We start from the raw sequence: 17,622 nt of genomic DNA on the forward strand, positions 1-17,622 counted from the left end.
TTTCATTGAAGGAATTTAACATCTATATCCGCATAACTCCTCTCTGCCGCCTTTCCCGTCATCGCACCCTGAAAATTTGATAGATACACTGAAAACGATGATGGCCAGCCAGCTATTGAGACGCTAGTAGGCTAAACGCTATCCCTATTGAATACCCAGAAAGATATCACCAGTATTTAATACGTATGTATCCGGTTATTTTACACCGATTTTATGCGAAGGTGGCATAATCGGAGAAAACATATTATTGAAATAAAATTAATTTTATTATTAATTTGCATAACATAATACTTAAAAAAGAAAACTGGCTTCGAATCCAGTATGTTATGCAATCCAATATCCATTATGTTTTCCACTATCCAAATTTCTAAAATAAATGAGGGCCTTGATAATCATCACTAGTCTCTGGTTTGACGCAGCTCTCCATTCTCAAATCAGCTAGCCTTTTCACAGTAACGTACTTATTCTCTTTTACATCCTTAATAACCTGTGCGATATATTTCCTTTGGGACAGTCGCTGGCCCTTCTTTCCGTTCCGTTCGCCTATCCTCCAACGATTGTTTTCATCAGGCTATTATGCCTCATATCCAACAAAGTTCTTCTTTTTAGAGTTTTTTGAAGACAGCATTTCATTACATGCTCATCATTCTTCGATATCACCAAATTTCGATTGCTACATTAAAAAAAGATAGCAGACAAGTTTTTAAAAAAAATCACCTGTCCTAAAATGTGAGTGCGTCGTAATAAGTATGGTCACGCCTTTGGACAAGTTACGTCGAGTTAAGTCGTTCAGAACGATCGTAGGATCAGGATGGCCAGCGGACGAAGAGAAGAATCACGGTGGGTTGGTAGAGGGAAGGGGAAGAGGAGGAAAGGAGGGGCTACATGTACGGGTGTGGGTGAGGGTAGAGATGGGTTGGGTCGGGGTAGGGTCCTGCAGTAGAGGACCGGGAAGAAGCAACTGGGGGGGGGGGGGGGTTGGGGTAGGGGATAGGGGAACCGCGTGGGGGTGGTGGAAAAGAGGTGGGGTCTCTGCAGTCAACCTGGAGGGGGTCTGGCACGGGTAAAGGGGGATGGGGCAGAATATTCGCGATATATAAGACGAAGACCGCAAACCATTGGCTTTGCTAACGGCTTCCCCTCCTCGCATTGCGAATACCAACGTACGCACAGACAACCCAACCCTTTGGTTCGCGCTGCTGTTGTCTCTCCGGTCTCCGGAGAAAGAGTCGTGCGAACAGAGAGGAAGCGACCGAGGAAGGGAAAAAAAGCAGACGCAACGCCCGTGTTAGAAGGGAAAGGAGTCGCGAGACCCTCAGCTGCTCTCCCGCCAACATGAAGTGGTGCATCGCGTTCTTGTTCTTGGTCACCTTAGCTGCGGCCCTCCCTCACGACCAGAGCAGGACCCCGCAAGCGAAGAGGGTTGTTACCCACAGGAGAGGACGTGAGTATTTTTTTAAAACGTTTCCTTAAAAGTGTGCTTTAATATTCCCGCAGATATTTAACAATATCAAAATGATCAGACGACACTGTGCGGAATGAAGCTATGCCTAAAATGGTGAAATCAGAGATGACAGAGAAAAATCCTGAGATAGAAATAAATCCAGTGTATTTTACCTGATAGAATCCGAAGATTCAAATATGATGGAGTGGAATTTTTCGGTATTGAATAAAATATACTCGTAATTTTTCACAATTATAAAATTTATTACGACCTAGGTTTCAATGCCACCACATCATCTTCATCTTCTTTATCTAATTTAATTAGAGTATGTTTGGAAAATAGGCAAAGGAAGAAAATTTGATAGATTCAGTTATATAGTGCCTGTATACAAGTGAACTTGACTAAGTTTAATTCTTTTATTTTTCATAACGGAAAGGTTTCAAATAGTTATATAGTAGCCTGAAGTTATTGGAGGAAGTTTTAATCCTTCTCGATAGACTGAATAAATGTAAGTACCGGGTGAAGCCTTCGAATCATCTGATCTAAAGAAAACTCGTAGCGCAAGGTAACCCTAGCGTTGAAACAGTTAGAGAAATAGATATTGCGTTAGTCACTATTTGGTGAATTTATTTTTAGGCTCACAGACTGAAAGCGTTCGTTATTTACGATTTTACCAATTGAGGTTTCAATATTTCCACATAAAAATAACTTTCTTTACAGTGTTCGATAGTGTGCTAAAATTTTGCTCCAAGTACCTGCTTAATCCCAATGCCTTAACGCCCGTAAAGCAGTGCAAATATGAAAATTTTCCAGATGAAATTTTTATTTGCAAATAGCCCATTATAATCCTCACTGTTTAAATGCTAACTCAACTTCACAGCTTCAACTTCTCGACGATTTTTTTTCGTTAAATATTTTCTAAAACAATTTCTCTACGTGGTGACTGAAGAACATCATCGATTCGGATTTAATACTCAGTTATTTCAAGAATAAATTAAAATGAGTTCTCACATTTTTAACAGAAAAAGAACATTTATAGCCGTTGAAGACCGTGATATCAGAGTTACGAGGCCTTCTAACATTGTGGAATTGTCTAACCGCAGAACAGGTATATTACCCAAGTATTTGGGGGTTAAGTTGTAGAATAACCTATCCGAGAAAAATCTAGTAAATCGTCAACCATTCCTCAATAGTTACTATGAATACCAGCTCATTGTGAAATATTATGTGACTACAAACACCACTGCACTACTTTCCCAAGAGCCACTGCTTTAAAAACCTCCGTCGAATTTGCTAAATCCTCTCGTATGGTGAAGTGAGGATTATGTGATTTCCAATGGTATTTCAAGATTATCGTGAATTAAAGCGCATATTTTATCCACACAATTGCCCTTCACAGCCATCAGTGATTCCTTATTTTACATGCAACTTCCTTCGTACATTTTTATGTGTCGCGGACTTCACCACGAGAGCTGCCTAATACGAGTGTTGTAGAGGATGTTACTGTTACAATCGTGTAAATAAGGGTGGTGATGATTTTTAGTGCAAACTGAATGTGCTTTAAGAGTAACTTAATTTTTACCTTGGTCGATTTATTAGTGGCGCAAAAAGGGTTTCTTGCATGCATCTGCTATGAGACGCATCTAGTCTTATCGTTTTTCTCCGACCAGTGGATACAGTGCGGAACCAAAATAAAAAATAATGAGACGGGATGAATAGGAAAAGTTTACGGCAAGTAAAAGTATTTCTTTTGTGAATCCATGCAGTTATTTTAGATTCTTACTTTCGCTTAAGGCGCGAGGGTGAATGGGAATCCTGTGCCTCTGTGGTTTAATTAACGTTATCATCTCTATTAGTTTTACGAGGAGTTAAAATGATAAACTGCATCTGATTCTAAAAGTCACCTAAAATATTTTCTTATCCTTGCCAGGGGTCACGGAATCTTTTCAACCAGCCTCCCTATAACTTTACGATTACCTCAAAGAAAATTTTACACACAACCGTGTCTCTTGCAGCGACTTCTAATCCAAGGCTGGTGCAAATGTATTTCAGTAGTGTACCCAAAAGGCATTGCAATCCATAATATACAGGAACCAGTAAAAAAAATGAGCCTTGTTTAAGAATGTTTTCAGTTAGATGATATGAAGCCTAAAAGATTATCTTAATTCGTGATATAAGGACACGGATGGATTTGCAAGTGCAATTATCAACGTGAGGGTAGGCTTCAAGCTTCAATTATCCATTGTGCCACGAAACAGAACTTACGATTCAGTTTCGGGAACAATAGAACTTATTTTGACTGTGGATAATGCCACTGCTGAATGAAAAGTTTTAAGAAGAACCTAGTGATGAGCTGGTAGCTGAAATACAGTCGTTCGAATCACCGCGCACCTACATGAGAGCACTTATGAAGAACGTGCGTTCGGTCATTACCTCGGCACCAAACACCCATTTATCGTAACAGCAAGCTGATAATAACTCAAGTAAGTACTCAATACCAAATGGAGCCCTTTGAAAAAACGTAGCACACACAAATTATTTTTAAGGTGAAGAGCATGAATTTTTACGTAAATTTTGCTTTCTGTTAATTTCACTTGCACCTTTTCCGGTCTTATGTAATTATAGCTGACAAGTAAAATCTAGAAATTTTCACTTGAAAGGATGCGCCTTCTACCGTTATCGGAGAGTCGAAGTTGATACAAAAGGTAGTATGAATAAATTAATAACACCTGGATCTAAAGCATTCAACAGGCTCATTATTTTATCATGCTCAAAAACAGTATTTTTTGACAACTTGTGTAGAATAGTACGTGCAGCGAAATCTCGGAAGGCGAAATAGTCAATCAATTTTTAAATTTAGCTGAAAATATTTTACTGAGGAAGGTCATCGATTTGGCAAATGCGGCATTGGGGACAAAATAACGATGAAATCCGTCATATCATCCATATTTACTCGCATCGCATCTTCCTACTATGACGTTCCGCCAGCCTACTTCGCCTCATTGATGAGGCCATCGCGTAGTTCCTTGGCATTCGTTCTCATCGTTACGAAACGCGTTCCCTTTCTGAGCCGCTCGCTGAGATGAAGGTTAAGGTTGATGCCCGTCGTGTTTGATAATGGACAGCGGTAATATGGTGAGCGCATGCAAGGAGAAAGTTATGAGAAAAACGAAATTGAGAACGATTTCAGCACGCAAGCCGGATTAAGCTTATAATAAGTGATTAGATTCACACTACTCTACAAAATACTTGCGATCACCGATAGCATTAAAGTGATAAAAATTTCACAGCAGAAAATTTCTCCTGGCATTATCTCGACGTATTTCTCTTACGCCAAAAACTGTCGCTAGCATTTCAGAGAATAATACAATTCAATTAGAAAAACATGTTGTATACTTTCCATTAATTCTTCAAACTTTTCAAACTCTCCAGCAACTACGTAAAAATATCTTGGGTTGCTTCACCTTCGAAGGTCAATTCGGATTTTGTAGAAAATTAGGTATGAAGTGTACGTACATACAATTTAAAGTTTTCTTGAGCAGCTTTACAGTATATTTTAATTATTTTAGTCCGAGAATAAATACTTTACGGTATGAGAGGCTCTTTAACTTATTTACTACATCTCAATTTCTGGTATCTACAGATAATATAATCATTCAGTGATATGCGAAATAATACTAATTGTTTATTCTTAAAATATAATAATATATCCATTCATAAGTGTAACTTGAATTGAAATTCCCAAATTACGATAAATGTGAAACTTTTCACGCTAATTCTCAGGTCATTATGAGATAATAATTTGAACTTGAAGCGAAATGTAATCTTTTTTATGAGGTACTATTAGAATAATGCAATAAATTTAATTAAAAGAGGACAAAAGTAATGTATGAAAAATACAAATTTAATTACACCTCTGTTCTCCTCAGTAATATTCTGTCTGATCAATAATCACTGCAATACAACTTCCCTGATTTTGGAGCTCTTACCTAACAATTTGTAGCTGAAAAGGAAGCGGTAAAAGTACTGCTATTTATACCGCAGGAATTGAATTATTATTTCCTCTAACCGCAACGTATCAAAAGATACCGTTACATAGGCATATCGATATGTTTACTAGATACGTTTCTAACAGCTTTCTTGGATGAAGGAAGGAAATTTACCAGTCGGTATTTCCCGTTTATCAAGCGAATAGAAAGAAAATTATGCAAGTGGATGTAGTTTTTTCAAAAATGTAAGAGTAATTTAAATAATTCCTTAGTTAGTTATGGCAAAATTTTTTGACTCTTCTTTAGTGCCAATGAGACCACCGATGAATTATGTAGAGTTGAAAACTGATCTTCTATTAATTATAGCCGGAGCCAAGTGGAAAAGTTAACATCACGTAGAACGATTGAATTAAAAGTGACCAAAAATTATCGAAAATTGCACGGTTGACATTAGCATAAAATTTCCCAACACACTCGGTAATATAATGTGATTCTAATTTATAATTCTAAATTTTCCAATCTTTCACGATAGAATTGAGTGAGTCTTTGGTAAACATCATAGAATATTTCCAAGTTTTTGTATATTCCACCCTGATTTCACTATTTTAATAGGATAATCGATATTAAATCGAAAATGGAAGCTATGATGTGGTTGAAGGACTACATAATAGCAATTAAGAGAGTTTGAATCTTCCACAGTCTCTTTAACATAGAAAGATCAGTTTCGGCTGTCAATTCATCTTCAGGTGCATTGAAAAAACATGAAGATAACTGGTTTTTATTTACTATGGGAAGTTTATAAGGGAGGTTTGGGGGTGAGGTTGGTTAATCAATTCGTTCATTCACTTATAAATTTTTCCCAATGATAACGACCAACGCTCGTATCTAGATTATCCACCTTGTTAATGAACGCATACGCCAAAAAAATCACCAGAATTACCAACCCCTTACTTAAACTATGCCGCAAGAAAATGATCTGACAGAAAAAACTTCTGGTTTGTACTTCAGACAGTAGGTGCGCCAAGCTCTTTGAGCGTAAGGTGACGCTCGAAGAGGAAGGGGTGAAGAGAGAATTTCCATGTCGTTGACTCCGACTCGTACTTGTCCCGCGTCTCGCTTTTTCTGTTTCCGATTAAATTCCATTCAGGGCAACGCGGTTCTGTTCAGCAGTGCTGCCGTTCTCTTAAGATTTCGCAGGCTGATAGAGTTTCTGCAGTTGAAAGAATTGTAGCGAGGCACGATTTATTTATTTAGATAAACATTTCTGTCGCACTACATTAACACTAGGTCTTTCCATTCGTTTTCGTGACAGTAAATTGTGTATAAAGCAAAGAAATGGCAATACATGGATCAATCTGCGATACGAGGCAATCCTTCGTTCCATTTCCATGGTCAATTAATTTCCATCCATTGAAGAAATAATGTTTCACTGATAAATTTATATTCAAATTTGGACATGGAGTACTTTTTCTGTTTACAATGACCTTAACGGCTAATTTTTCCTACATTTGTACTCTGTTAAGCCTTTTTCTACAAAAAAATCTACGTGAAATCAAGTTAGATTAAATTGCAGAATGGAAATTGAGAAAACTCAAAGAAACTTTAGCATCGTAACTTGAAGTTTTACTGATACTCCAGCAACTGTGACGAAATTCATACCACCCATGTTCCTTAAAACATAAAATTTATTCTCAGAACTAAATATGACATGAAATAAAACTAAACACAAAAGAAATTAGACGCAAATTACCACATGATTTATAGAGTTACATCACGCGTCATGAATTTTACATCAGGGAATTTAGTGAACTTCCAACTTGATTCAACTTTTGCTATAGCTCTGTAATTAGAATAAAGGTAAACAGCTTAAATGCAGTTTTTCCCATGGTTTTTCGGGTTAGCTGCGTCGAATTTGTTTTTAGGATGACGTGTCGAAAGCCTTAAGTAGAAATTTATACAGATTAATTTTTATAGAATGCTCGCGTGCCTCAGCATTTCCTCGCAACCAGGAGTAAACTCAACAGATATTGAAGATAATGGACAGAAATTGCGTCTTTACTTCACGCCTCATATTACTTCAATATGAACCCAGAGCGGAGCCAACACATAATGAAAATTTTCTAATTCTTTTGCAACGATGTCGACTAAGTCAGTCAAGTTATTCTTTGCTCGCAAGATTCATTTGCATAACAAACAGCAGTCCACTTACGGAGCGTAACTATAACTTAAATGCGCAGGTATGTTGTATGTGTATAAAATCGTGCGTCTAAAGCGACGCAGATTCGATTCAAACACATTCTTGCATGCATTATGTTAGGCGGGGCCCATGATTCTCCTTTCTTCTGAGGAAGCTTCGACAGCGGTAGAATCGGAGATCAATCTGACAAGGACACGTTGGTTACGAATCGGAATAAGTTTCGCCCACACGTTGAGCTATAAGGAAAACGAGGAAGACTCCTAATATTCCACAAAAGGGAACAGAGCTTGGCTGAATATGAGCAGATTGCTGTTACAATTTCTTGTGGGTTACATTATAAAGCTTTCATAACTCGATCTGAACATCTTGTAACAATAAACGCTGAAGTGCAAGGTACGCGGAAGATAATGCAAAATAAAATCATCAACAATTCTTTCGACCACCGGTAGAAACCTAGTCGTCAGAGCGCTTAGCTGGAGAATGAAAAGTACTGGATGCACTTTCCGGTTGAACCCATCGGACACCCAACTAATAATAATCCTGCGAGGTGGTCCAGGGAAAAAAACATAAATTCCCCCCTTTTTTGTACCCGGATTGTATAAATCACATACATCTGGCCAATTTCGAAGCGAGTTTTATCCTCACCTATCCGAACCCACAAGTATTACCACTGACACAAATAACATGTATAATTTTCTGAGATGCACAGAAAAAAACTGAACAACTAAGCAAATTATGAAGACAACTTTTTTTTCCGGAGAGATATCGTAGATGAGCATATTAAATGACACACAATGATTGTACGTACTTGTAAGTCTGGAATTGAACGCGTGTATCAGAGTTGGTGAAATTAAAATTAGGTGGACAGTACGATATCTTTGTGATTTACGCAAATTATAATCACGACATTCACTACTACCATTCTAGGCCAGAAAAAAGATAGTTTTCTATAAGGCAAAATCAATAGATAAAGATTGAGCAATCGGACTCCACTCACGTCACGTCTGCCTCGCGTGAAATGGTGCCAAAAACACGAGGCATGCGGGAGACTAAGGGATAAATTCGTGTTCCGATCACGGCACAGGGTTAAGCTATTCTCACACACGGGCTCATGAGGCATTCCAACGCGCGGCCAATGACAACCAGGGCCTACTTTACATAGCAGAAGAGGAAGAGAAGGGAAAAGATTAGGGCGGAGGAAGAAACTGAAAAGAGAAGTGGAATTTCCCCAGATGCCTACTATCTCTATATCTTTCCATCTAAATTCCTTCTCTCACATAGGCTTGTTCGACGTTAGGAGTTACCTGAATGACCGTCGAGGTTTACTACTATCGATGATATCATGGTAACTAAATAATATTACAATATAAAAATATTAAAAAAAAAAAAGTTTTTCTCGAAAACTTAAAGGGAATAAAATAAATTTTCCATGAGGATGACAGAGTCTTTAACTAAATTGCTTCATATACAACGAAAAATATTGGGCGCATGTTCCATAATAACACTCAATTTATACTTACCATAAATTAAAATGCATTATAATGAAATGCACTTCATTGTATTTCGTAGTTTCATTTTCGTAGATAAGAAGCATATTTTGGCCAATTTACAGTATAATAATTTCGATGACCAATTGCCATCCAATAGTCGATTTTACCCTCCATTCTTTTTAAATGAAGAGGTAGTATTGTAATTCCGCATAGGTGTGTTTATTGGATCATAATCACCATCATCATTGGTAAACAATCCTAAGATTGGTTTGACGCAGCTCTCCACTCAAATCTTCCATCAACTAATCTTTTCACGCCTACGTATTTCTTGTGTTTCACATCCTTCTTTACTCCACATATTTAATTCTAGGTCTTCCTATTCCGTTCTTGCCATCTACTTGTCCCTCTACGATTGCCTTCATCAGATCATCATGTCTCAAGATGTGGCCTATAAGGTTGTTCCGTCTTCTTATTGAGGTTTTCATGAGGCTTCTCTTCTCTCCTACTTTTCTTACTCTACTAACTCTGTTGTTTAATTAGATCCTCATCATCCCCCACACCACACCACATTTCGAAGGCCTCTATCCTTGTGTTCTCCGCTGCTGTCATTGTCCATGCCTCACTTTGTTTATTGGAAGCCTCAGATTTATCAATTTATTTCTTTAATAGATACTTATTTGATATAGAAATAGGTTTAAAATTTGGATGACTTGAGCATTACTTTCGATATCTCTCAGTCCTCCTCCTCCGCAAACCCACCTCCTTCTACAGACTCCCCCTCCCCTACTACGCCTAGCCTTCGTCCACTTTCACGGGCACCTTCACCTTGGGGCAGCACCTACCCATTCAACGCCCGGTCACCTGCATCACCAATATCGGCAGATCTTCATTCCGAGCCCCGAGGAGCGCATACATTACGCTGGGCGCTGGCCGCACGACGACGTTCTGCCCATACGAACGTTAGCGGCAGGCGCTGTAACATGCGCACTGCATCGAGACCCCAAGAGAGCCGTCATATCTCACGAAAAACGCCATCTATAATGGAGCAGGTCGGCTGGGGAACTTTCAGCAAGCGGCGAAAACCCATGTATGCCTCTGGAAATTTAGAAGAAAACGAAGTACACCGAGAACATGTATAAGACTGTGAGAATCGAAAATAAAATTAACTTCCCATGAATACTGTGGTGGTGAAAAAGCGGAGGGACCTATGTTACGATAATGGCCGATATGAGGACGCCAATATAATTTATTTTCTTCGTCAAAGGGTCAAGGGACTAGAGTTTTTTTTAGTAAGACGAGGTACCTACGATATTTTTCCGTATCGAGGGCATTCATACTCCCAATCAACCTAGCTATTAACTATTAGCGATTAATATCAAAATTACTAAAAGTATTCTGACCCAAAATCTGTATTTAATTCATACAATGTATCCAAGGCAAGAGTGCTGTCGTTGTACCACTGTTGATTGTTGTGATACTCAATATGAAGAGTGTTACGCGCTGTTTTTTAGTAGGTGGATAAAAATAAATACTAAGGGTACTGAGTGAAAACGATTCTGACCTAGCTTAAAAATTGGCATTTATGCCTAGGAATTCCAATATGATCTATATATATGAGAGGATGTCTGTTTGTCTGATCGCCATGCGTTTCAATACGGCTACACGGATTGAAACCAAAGTTAGTACATAAATGCATCTCATACTCTTAAACCACGTATTGCTACTTTCGGTTGCGTCCAACGCGTCTTTTGCGTCGTAATCTCATCACAGTTTGTTACGCCATGTAATACAACTTCTGCTGTTGGACATCCTGCCGTCGGGAAGGCACACCTCTTGACACGATCAAAGAGGAAACATTAAAATCCCATATGATCATGAAATCCAAGTTCAAAGTTTCCGGCTTCTCTGAGTACTATCATTGAGTAAGTATATAATTACTCTATGGTACTATCCTTACGAGCAACGCCGGGTGGCCTGATAGCACTACATTAGTAAATAATGTAATATAATTATAGAATCTCTTTGTCGCATTAGCGAACATTATAAACGAGATATCATACGACAATCATATGAGAAACAGCTCCATTATGCTTGAGTTAGAAATTACCAAAATCCCAACTCCCATGTTTATTAATGATGTAAACAGATGGCTCACGCATGGGAGAGATAAAGGTCAGATCAACTCCTGAAATATCACGTTCATTTGTGACTCACCGCGCCGACTATTTTGACCAAATTCATTTTACCTGGGGCTAGACGCCTCGACCTATGCGTGGGTAGATTAGGGGAAGATAAAATCGCTAAACGCTCACACTGAAGTTTCACATATAATTCCGCAGATGAATGCCATGACTAATTGAAGACGCTTTTTATTTCGCATATGGTCACACCCTAATTTTTTTCTCAATATTGAATTAATCGTATAAAAATAAAAACCTTAAGTTAAGGAGAAAGTAAGCTGTGTATAATTTAAGGGCGAGGCAGCAGTAATGTGATGTCAGAGAGAACATGAGATAAAGAGTTGAGTAATTAAAACCATTGAAATTTGGGGAAAATAAGCAGTTATTTCAATATTCAATTTCGCTGCAATGAAATAACTTCAATGAGGATACAATTTGGTTAATTATATTTGCCTTATTATGAATAACTTCTGGGAAAAAACCAATGCATTTCCTATAAAGTAAACCGCTTACGGTAATCTTCTTACGGTAATTTAAATCGATTAATAATGTTCAGCATCAGATTAGGTGCCTGAGAATCCAATATTTTCTTCATAAATAGTTTATTTTAAATGTATGGCAAACGAGTGCATTCAAATAGAAAACATATTTCCTTATTCTCCAGAGTTATCTCATTCGATTTCAGTTTGCACTATTGATCATGCGAAATTAAATCTTTCTAAGGTGAATAAAGGGCCTTCTAGAGGCAATTTAAAGGTACCTACCCAAAAGTCAATTCTCACTAAAGATCAAAGACCGTTAAACCAAATAAATTTAATTTTAATTGAAATACGCGTTGACTGAACGACAGCCGCAACAAGATCTCACTCATAAGTTTAAATAACATATTTTTTTACCACTTTTTCGTTCTAGCCGAAAAAAAATAAAATAATATTGCGAGAATGACATCACATGAACATTTTAAAGTCTAATCGTACGCATGCAACCGTCTCCGGCCGGTAGCCATTGAGTAGAACAACGACTGCAAAAGCAGATACGCTCTCGTGCATCCTGACTCACCACTGTAGTGTCGAAATACAACACACAGCGATGACCTCGATGAATGCGAATAGATAGGACGGCAAAAATCAAAAGGTGGAAATATTTCAATAACTTTAGGCTGCCCTAAAAACCTCGAGAAGATAGGAAAGACTCTATGTGACCTAATGAATTCTAATCAAGCCTGCTACCACATCTGGCACGAGAGTAGTGTTCTAGTGACGTGCCAAGGTAAATATATCCCAGCATGTGTGAATGGAAGAGTCTTGAAACCATTATCATTCAGGTTGGTTAGTATTGGTGTCACAAAAGTTACATTAGCGGTAATACAGGCGTGACATTCCATGAGTAAACAGACGTCAGTTCTTGAACTTATATTTGTCTTGTCTTGAAAAATTACTCTTCTATTCATAATTCCCCAAACATTTGATTATTTCATAAGGTACACACACAGTTTTAACTTCTTCATAAGAGAAGGCGAATCGTTCCATTCATTTCATAAAAGGTATAACATGTATTACCGAAGAGTATGCAATGTGCTTTATGCAAAAGTTTTGGCTAAAAAAAAACAAGCTTGTAAAAATCTTAGCTTCTAAACCGAGGCAAGCAAGTAATCAATGCTCAAATATTTATTAATGAATATAATAATATCGGGTATAAGAAAATATGTCAACTTCAAGGAAGTTAGTGAAAAATGGTCACTCACTGAAATGTACCGACATTGAAAGACAATAAGGTCATTTCCGACTTTAAAATACGGGGCCGGTTCGGATAGAACATTTTTATCATGATAAAGAATAGGTTATCAATTACAACAATATTTTCTTAATATTATAGAGCCGTATTCATTATATTCTTCTGGTTTTGAAGAAAATCTAGAAATGCCTGAACATGACGTCACAAAATTGGACGAATTTGACCTTTTGAATGTTTTTCGAAGAAAATTTTGAGATCCTGATGCCAGTAGACGCCATCTTTGTGGTTCATAAGGTTCATAATAAATATTAAGAAGGAATGGATCATTGTCACCTCATCGCCGCAGAGCCGATTAAATGTTTCCAGAATGGAACAAAAATCAACCTTCAACGGGACGAACTATCGCCTCCTTTATGTAATACCCTTGATACCAATCTCATGATTGTATTACAGCGAATGAATGAACTGCATACTTATCACAACGTAAAATTTAAATTAACAAACGGCCGTGAGAACTTACCCATTCATTCGTCGTCACGAAGTGGAGGCGAAGGTCGAACGAGTATGAAGCGGTTCTCACTCGCTGCAAACAGACTTCGGACGCTCGAAAACATGGATGCGTTGTAAACCTCCATTGTGACGTGGATTCAGGGTGGTATCTAGAGAGAGAAAAGGAATTTCTTCACACATGGAGGAGGATAAAATGTGCCGACAACGGCGTCTCTAGTCTTGTCGGCGTGAAATTGTGCTGCCCGTTCATTCCACACAATTTTCGCTTTCGCTCTCACCGGCTTAACATCAAAGGCGCTGCTTAGCGGCTCACCGGCGTCCACCACATTGCATCTGAGGTCGTGTGGTGAGGATGTGCCGCCGCGATAACCGGCCAGAAGATGGGGAGAGTATTGGAGCCGTTTCTGGGGACGCCACGGTCGCTTATCCCGATATTCCGTGCGACTGATTCCAGTTATCTCCACGACCGCGCATACTAATTACACTGGACGGCAAAAAATATTTTTTTCGAGCCCTGATGCCATTCCTGTTGAATCTAATGTTAAATGACCTCCATAATCCAAAAATGACATCCGTTTCCTCCATCACCCACCATTTTCAGGGTAAAGCTCCCTCTTATTTTTATATCTTAGAGATAATTTTGAGGGATGAAAAGGATTATTTTAGCATTTATATTTCTAATCAGGTTTTTGCGTTGTAACGGGTTATAAAAATTGAATATTTATGGCAAGGAGGTAGATTTGGGGTGATCAGTTTCCGTAACTGGTTTAAAAAATGATGAATGTTTCCTTTTTCAATTTTTTCGATTATTTTCTTCATATTTCAGCTCTCAATCCATCTTCCCCCATCTAGAATATCCCAGAATAAATGAAATATATATCAACAGATTACATCGACAATGATAAAAATATTTATGAACAATATTTATTTCTAATTAGAAATTCCTGAGGATTCCTCTTGGAGCAGTGGTTTAAGCAAGCTAATCGGAGTGGGCTGTCGACACTAGCTCACAAACTGGCCTCGATTGCAATGAAGCAATGCTGGAAAATGAAGAAAATAAGAAATAAAGCCCCGTAGTCGGAATTAATTTTATTGCCTAATTGAGGAATTTTTCGAAAGTGATAATACGCAAGTTAGTCTGATGTCGCGTGCACTTGATGACAAAAAAACAACGGCCTCATATTATAACAATTGAATAACTACCTCCTACAGATGAGACATCTGACGGTAATCGCCGAATTAGTAAATTGAGCATCGAATATCTAACAGTACCTATAGTGCTGAAGTCATAAACTCGGCGATGACCATTACATGTCTCCTTCGTTGGAGGTACTTCGTTAATTGTCACATGAGATCGTTTTTCTTCGTCATCAAGTGAACTTAAAATTAAGTTAACTAGATTATTGGCGCTTTCAAAAACGCCCTAAATTTGACGGGAATTCCTCAGGTACACTGCTAAATTTCGGCCGGAACGCACGTTTTGAATATACGACATATATTCAATGCGTCCGTCGCCCTGAAAATAGAAGCTTTCATTCGCAAGAAGTTACGGACGAATTTAACGAAACCTTCACGAAATCTATCAGGAAAAAAATTCCAATGAAAGTTCCGAGAAACATTATCTCCCTTGGTGATATTTGATATCAATTGGAAGGCTTGTTAGTGCAAATGGTAAATTTACTTATCAGAGATTGGAAGATCAGGGTTGATATCACGATCAAATCAAACATTTTCACCCGTAGTGCTTGCTAAGTCTATGTAACAATATCAATGGGAAAAATAAGTTTTCGGAGAGCAAAAAAAGTCCATCTTTCTTAGCTATGCATGCAAGCAGGCAATAGAACAGAAAACAGCAGAAAAATAGGTTATTATTAAGATATTTCTTAACGTTCGCGTTGTTAGCCTACCTCACCACTACACACTTTTTTCGAGTCGTGGCAGCCCATTTCCCTCTCTCACATATTTGTCCCTCCCTGTCTGACATTTTGGCATCCATTACACCGACCTTGAGGAAATCGCGAGTGAGTACATATGTTTGTGCTGGCAAAAGTTGGCAGCCGTCAGCATCACGAATGGCGCGATTAATCCAGGAAAGCGGTCTTCGACGCGGGGAAGCGCTCACTTGTTTACCGTGCGATAGCGCTCAAACCTTTTCGCGGGTGTCCGACATTTCCCCCGGCGCGATTTTGATCCTGAGGTCACGCCTGCCACAAAGGAGGTCCGTGCAAGTCCCAGGACGGTGGATGACCCCACTGGCTCGTGCTGGCACGCCACGGCGACTAGCTAACTGTACACAAAAGTGCGCAACGTCCCGCCAAAATTTTCCAGGAAATAGATTCGGCCATTTGAATGCGGAGGAAATATTGGCTCCAAGCGCTTGGGAGTCGAACAATATTCCCCGTCAATCGATTCAAGTCAACGATTTTCAATGGCAAGGGCGCGCGGAAACTTAAATTTTGTTCTGGAGAATAGTTCTAGAATAATTATGGAATACCAGAGATATGTGCATAATGTCCCAATTTAATGGAACCACGTTGAAACAATACAGCGTCGAAAAGTAAAACGTGATGGAATTGCAAACTTCAACCCTCGATTAGCGGTGCGGTGTGTATTTTACGTCAAGCTGTTTTCTCCTCTTGTCTTCTTCATATTTTATAGCTATATAAGTATAATTCAGTGTATCTTATCATTTTGTGCTTCTGAAATTGTCACTGTCGCGTTTCTATATTTTTTCACCGCATCAGGTTAAAATTTTTTTTTTCACTTTTGGTGTCTGATAGACGCCAGAAACGAATAAAAACTAGTTGTGTTGCACCGGGATACGATCTATCCTAACGAAGCTTATAGTAAGCATGTATTACTAGTGTAACTGGTAGCACACCTGACCGGCAATCGAAATACCCAGGTCCGAATACCGGCTTAGCCAGTTGATTTTTTCATAGCGATTTCATCCTTAGTATATGCAAAGTGGAGAAAAATTGTGTCGCGAAATTTTCACCCTGCATAGCAGATGAAACAAAACACGTTCCGTCTACTCCAGGGAGTATTCAGAGCGTGTGTATTCATTCCTCAGATATATGAAGGGTTTACCTTTTGGTTTTTGCCTCTTTTGATCATATTTATTTACATTTGTTCTCACACATATTTAATAAACTTACATAAACAATTTATAATAGAAAGTCTTTTCATCTTCATTTCCATAATCCCGTCCATGGTACTGATGATGCTCGCTTCACTCAGAATCCCTCCAATCCACATCCTTCATCCCGCCTCCCTCAAATGTAGGAACCAAAATTACCAATGTTATTTAGCACCCTATTACGCACCATTTTTAAACTAAAGAAACTTTGAACCAAGCGCTCCGATTGGCCGCGAGTTTGCCTTGTTGCTGGATGCCTTGGATGCATCGTGATCTCCGGCATGCAAAGCATTCGAAGTCATGAGTTGTCCAAAGCATCCGACAACAGGGCAAACTCACGGCCAATCAGAGCTCTTGGCTCAAAGTTTCTTGAGTTTAAAAATGGTGCATTTTCGATCTAAATATCATACGTAATTTTAGTTCCCACAAGTATGAGCCATCCAGGGTTTAAATTTCGTGACGCAATTTCTCTCCACAATGTATAGCTAACTTTTGACATAAATCGGTCTTTTTGCGTCACACATAAAATAGGGATGCATCCTCTTAACCTTAAGTTACAGGACTGAGAGCTATTCTTTTACGCGCTCACGGCTCCACCATCCGATATTGTGTATCTGAACGGAAATGCACGTCACGAGATTCGTATCGTGGGGGAGGGTGCAAGAGCGCTTGCGCGGGCAAAATGAAAATGAGATCCGAGGCATTCAGGCCTCGATCGTGGTGCTTAAAATGAGTGAGTGACAGAGGACGAAGGAGGGGGGTGCAAAACGAGTCGGGGCTGAAGACGCGAAGGAAGAGAGAGGAGGGAGGAGGAGGATTGGTGGGTGGGTGAACGTGGAAGAGAGCTTTTGGGTCCGGAGGAGGGAGGGGTTCCAGGCGATACCTTGACCGTGGGAAAGCCCTTCTTCTCCCGCCGAGTTTGATCCCAGTCGGGAGTAT

The 17,622-nt window shown here is 39.0% G+C and overlaps 1 protein-coding gene across 1 annotated transcript in view; it reads left to right on the forward strand.

Annotated features, from left to right (window-relative positions):
* Window positions 1-1,114: 1,114 nt before the first annotated feature.
* Window positions 1,115-17,622, forward strand: part of LOC124169451 (fibrous sheath CABYR-binding protein-like) — a 42,801-nt gene continuing 26,293 nt past the window's right edge. Inside the window, exon 1 of the mRNA XM_046548064.1 lies at window positions 1,115-1,444. Within this exon, the coding sequence (XP_046404020.1) occupies window positions 1,336-1,444 (109 nt within the window). The 5' untranslated portion in view covers window positions 1,115-1,335. The remainder of the gene's footprint in view (window positions 1,445-17,622) is intronic.

Source organism: Ischnura elegans, chromosome 12 (assembly GCF_921293095.1).
Source record: "Ischnura elegans chromosome 12, ioIscEleg1.1, whole genome shotgun sequence".
NCBI lineage: Eukaryota > Metazoa > Arthropoda > Insecta > Odonata > Coenagrionidae > Ischnura > Ischnura elegans.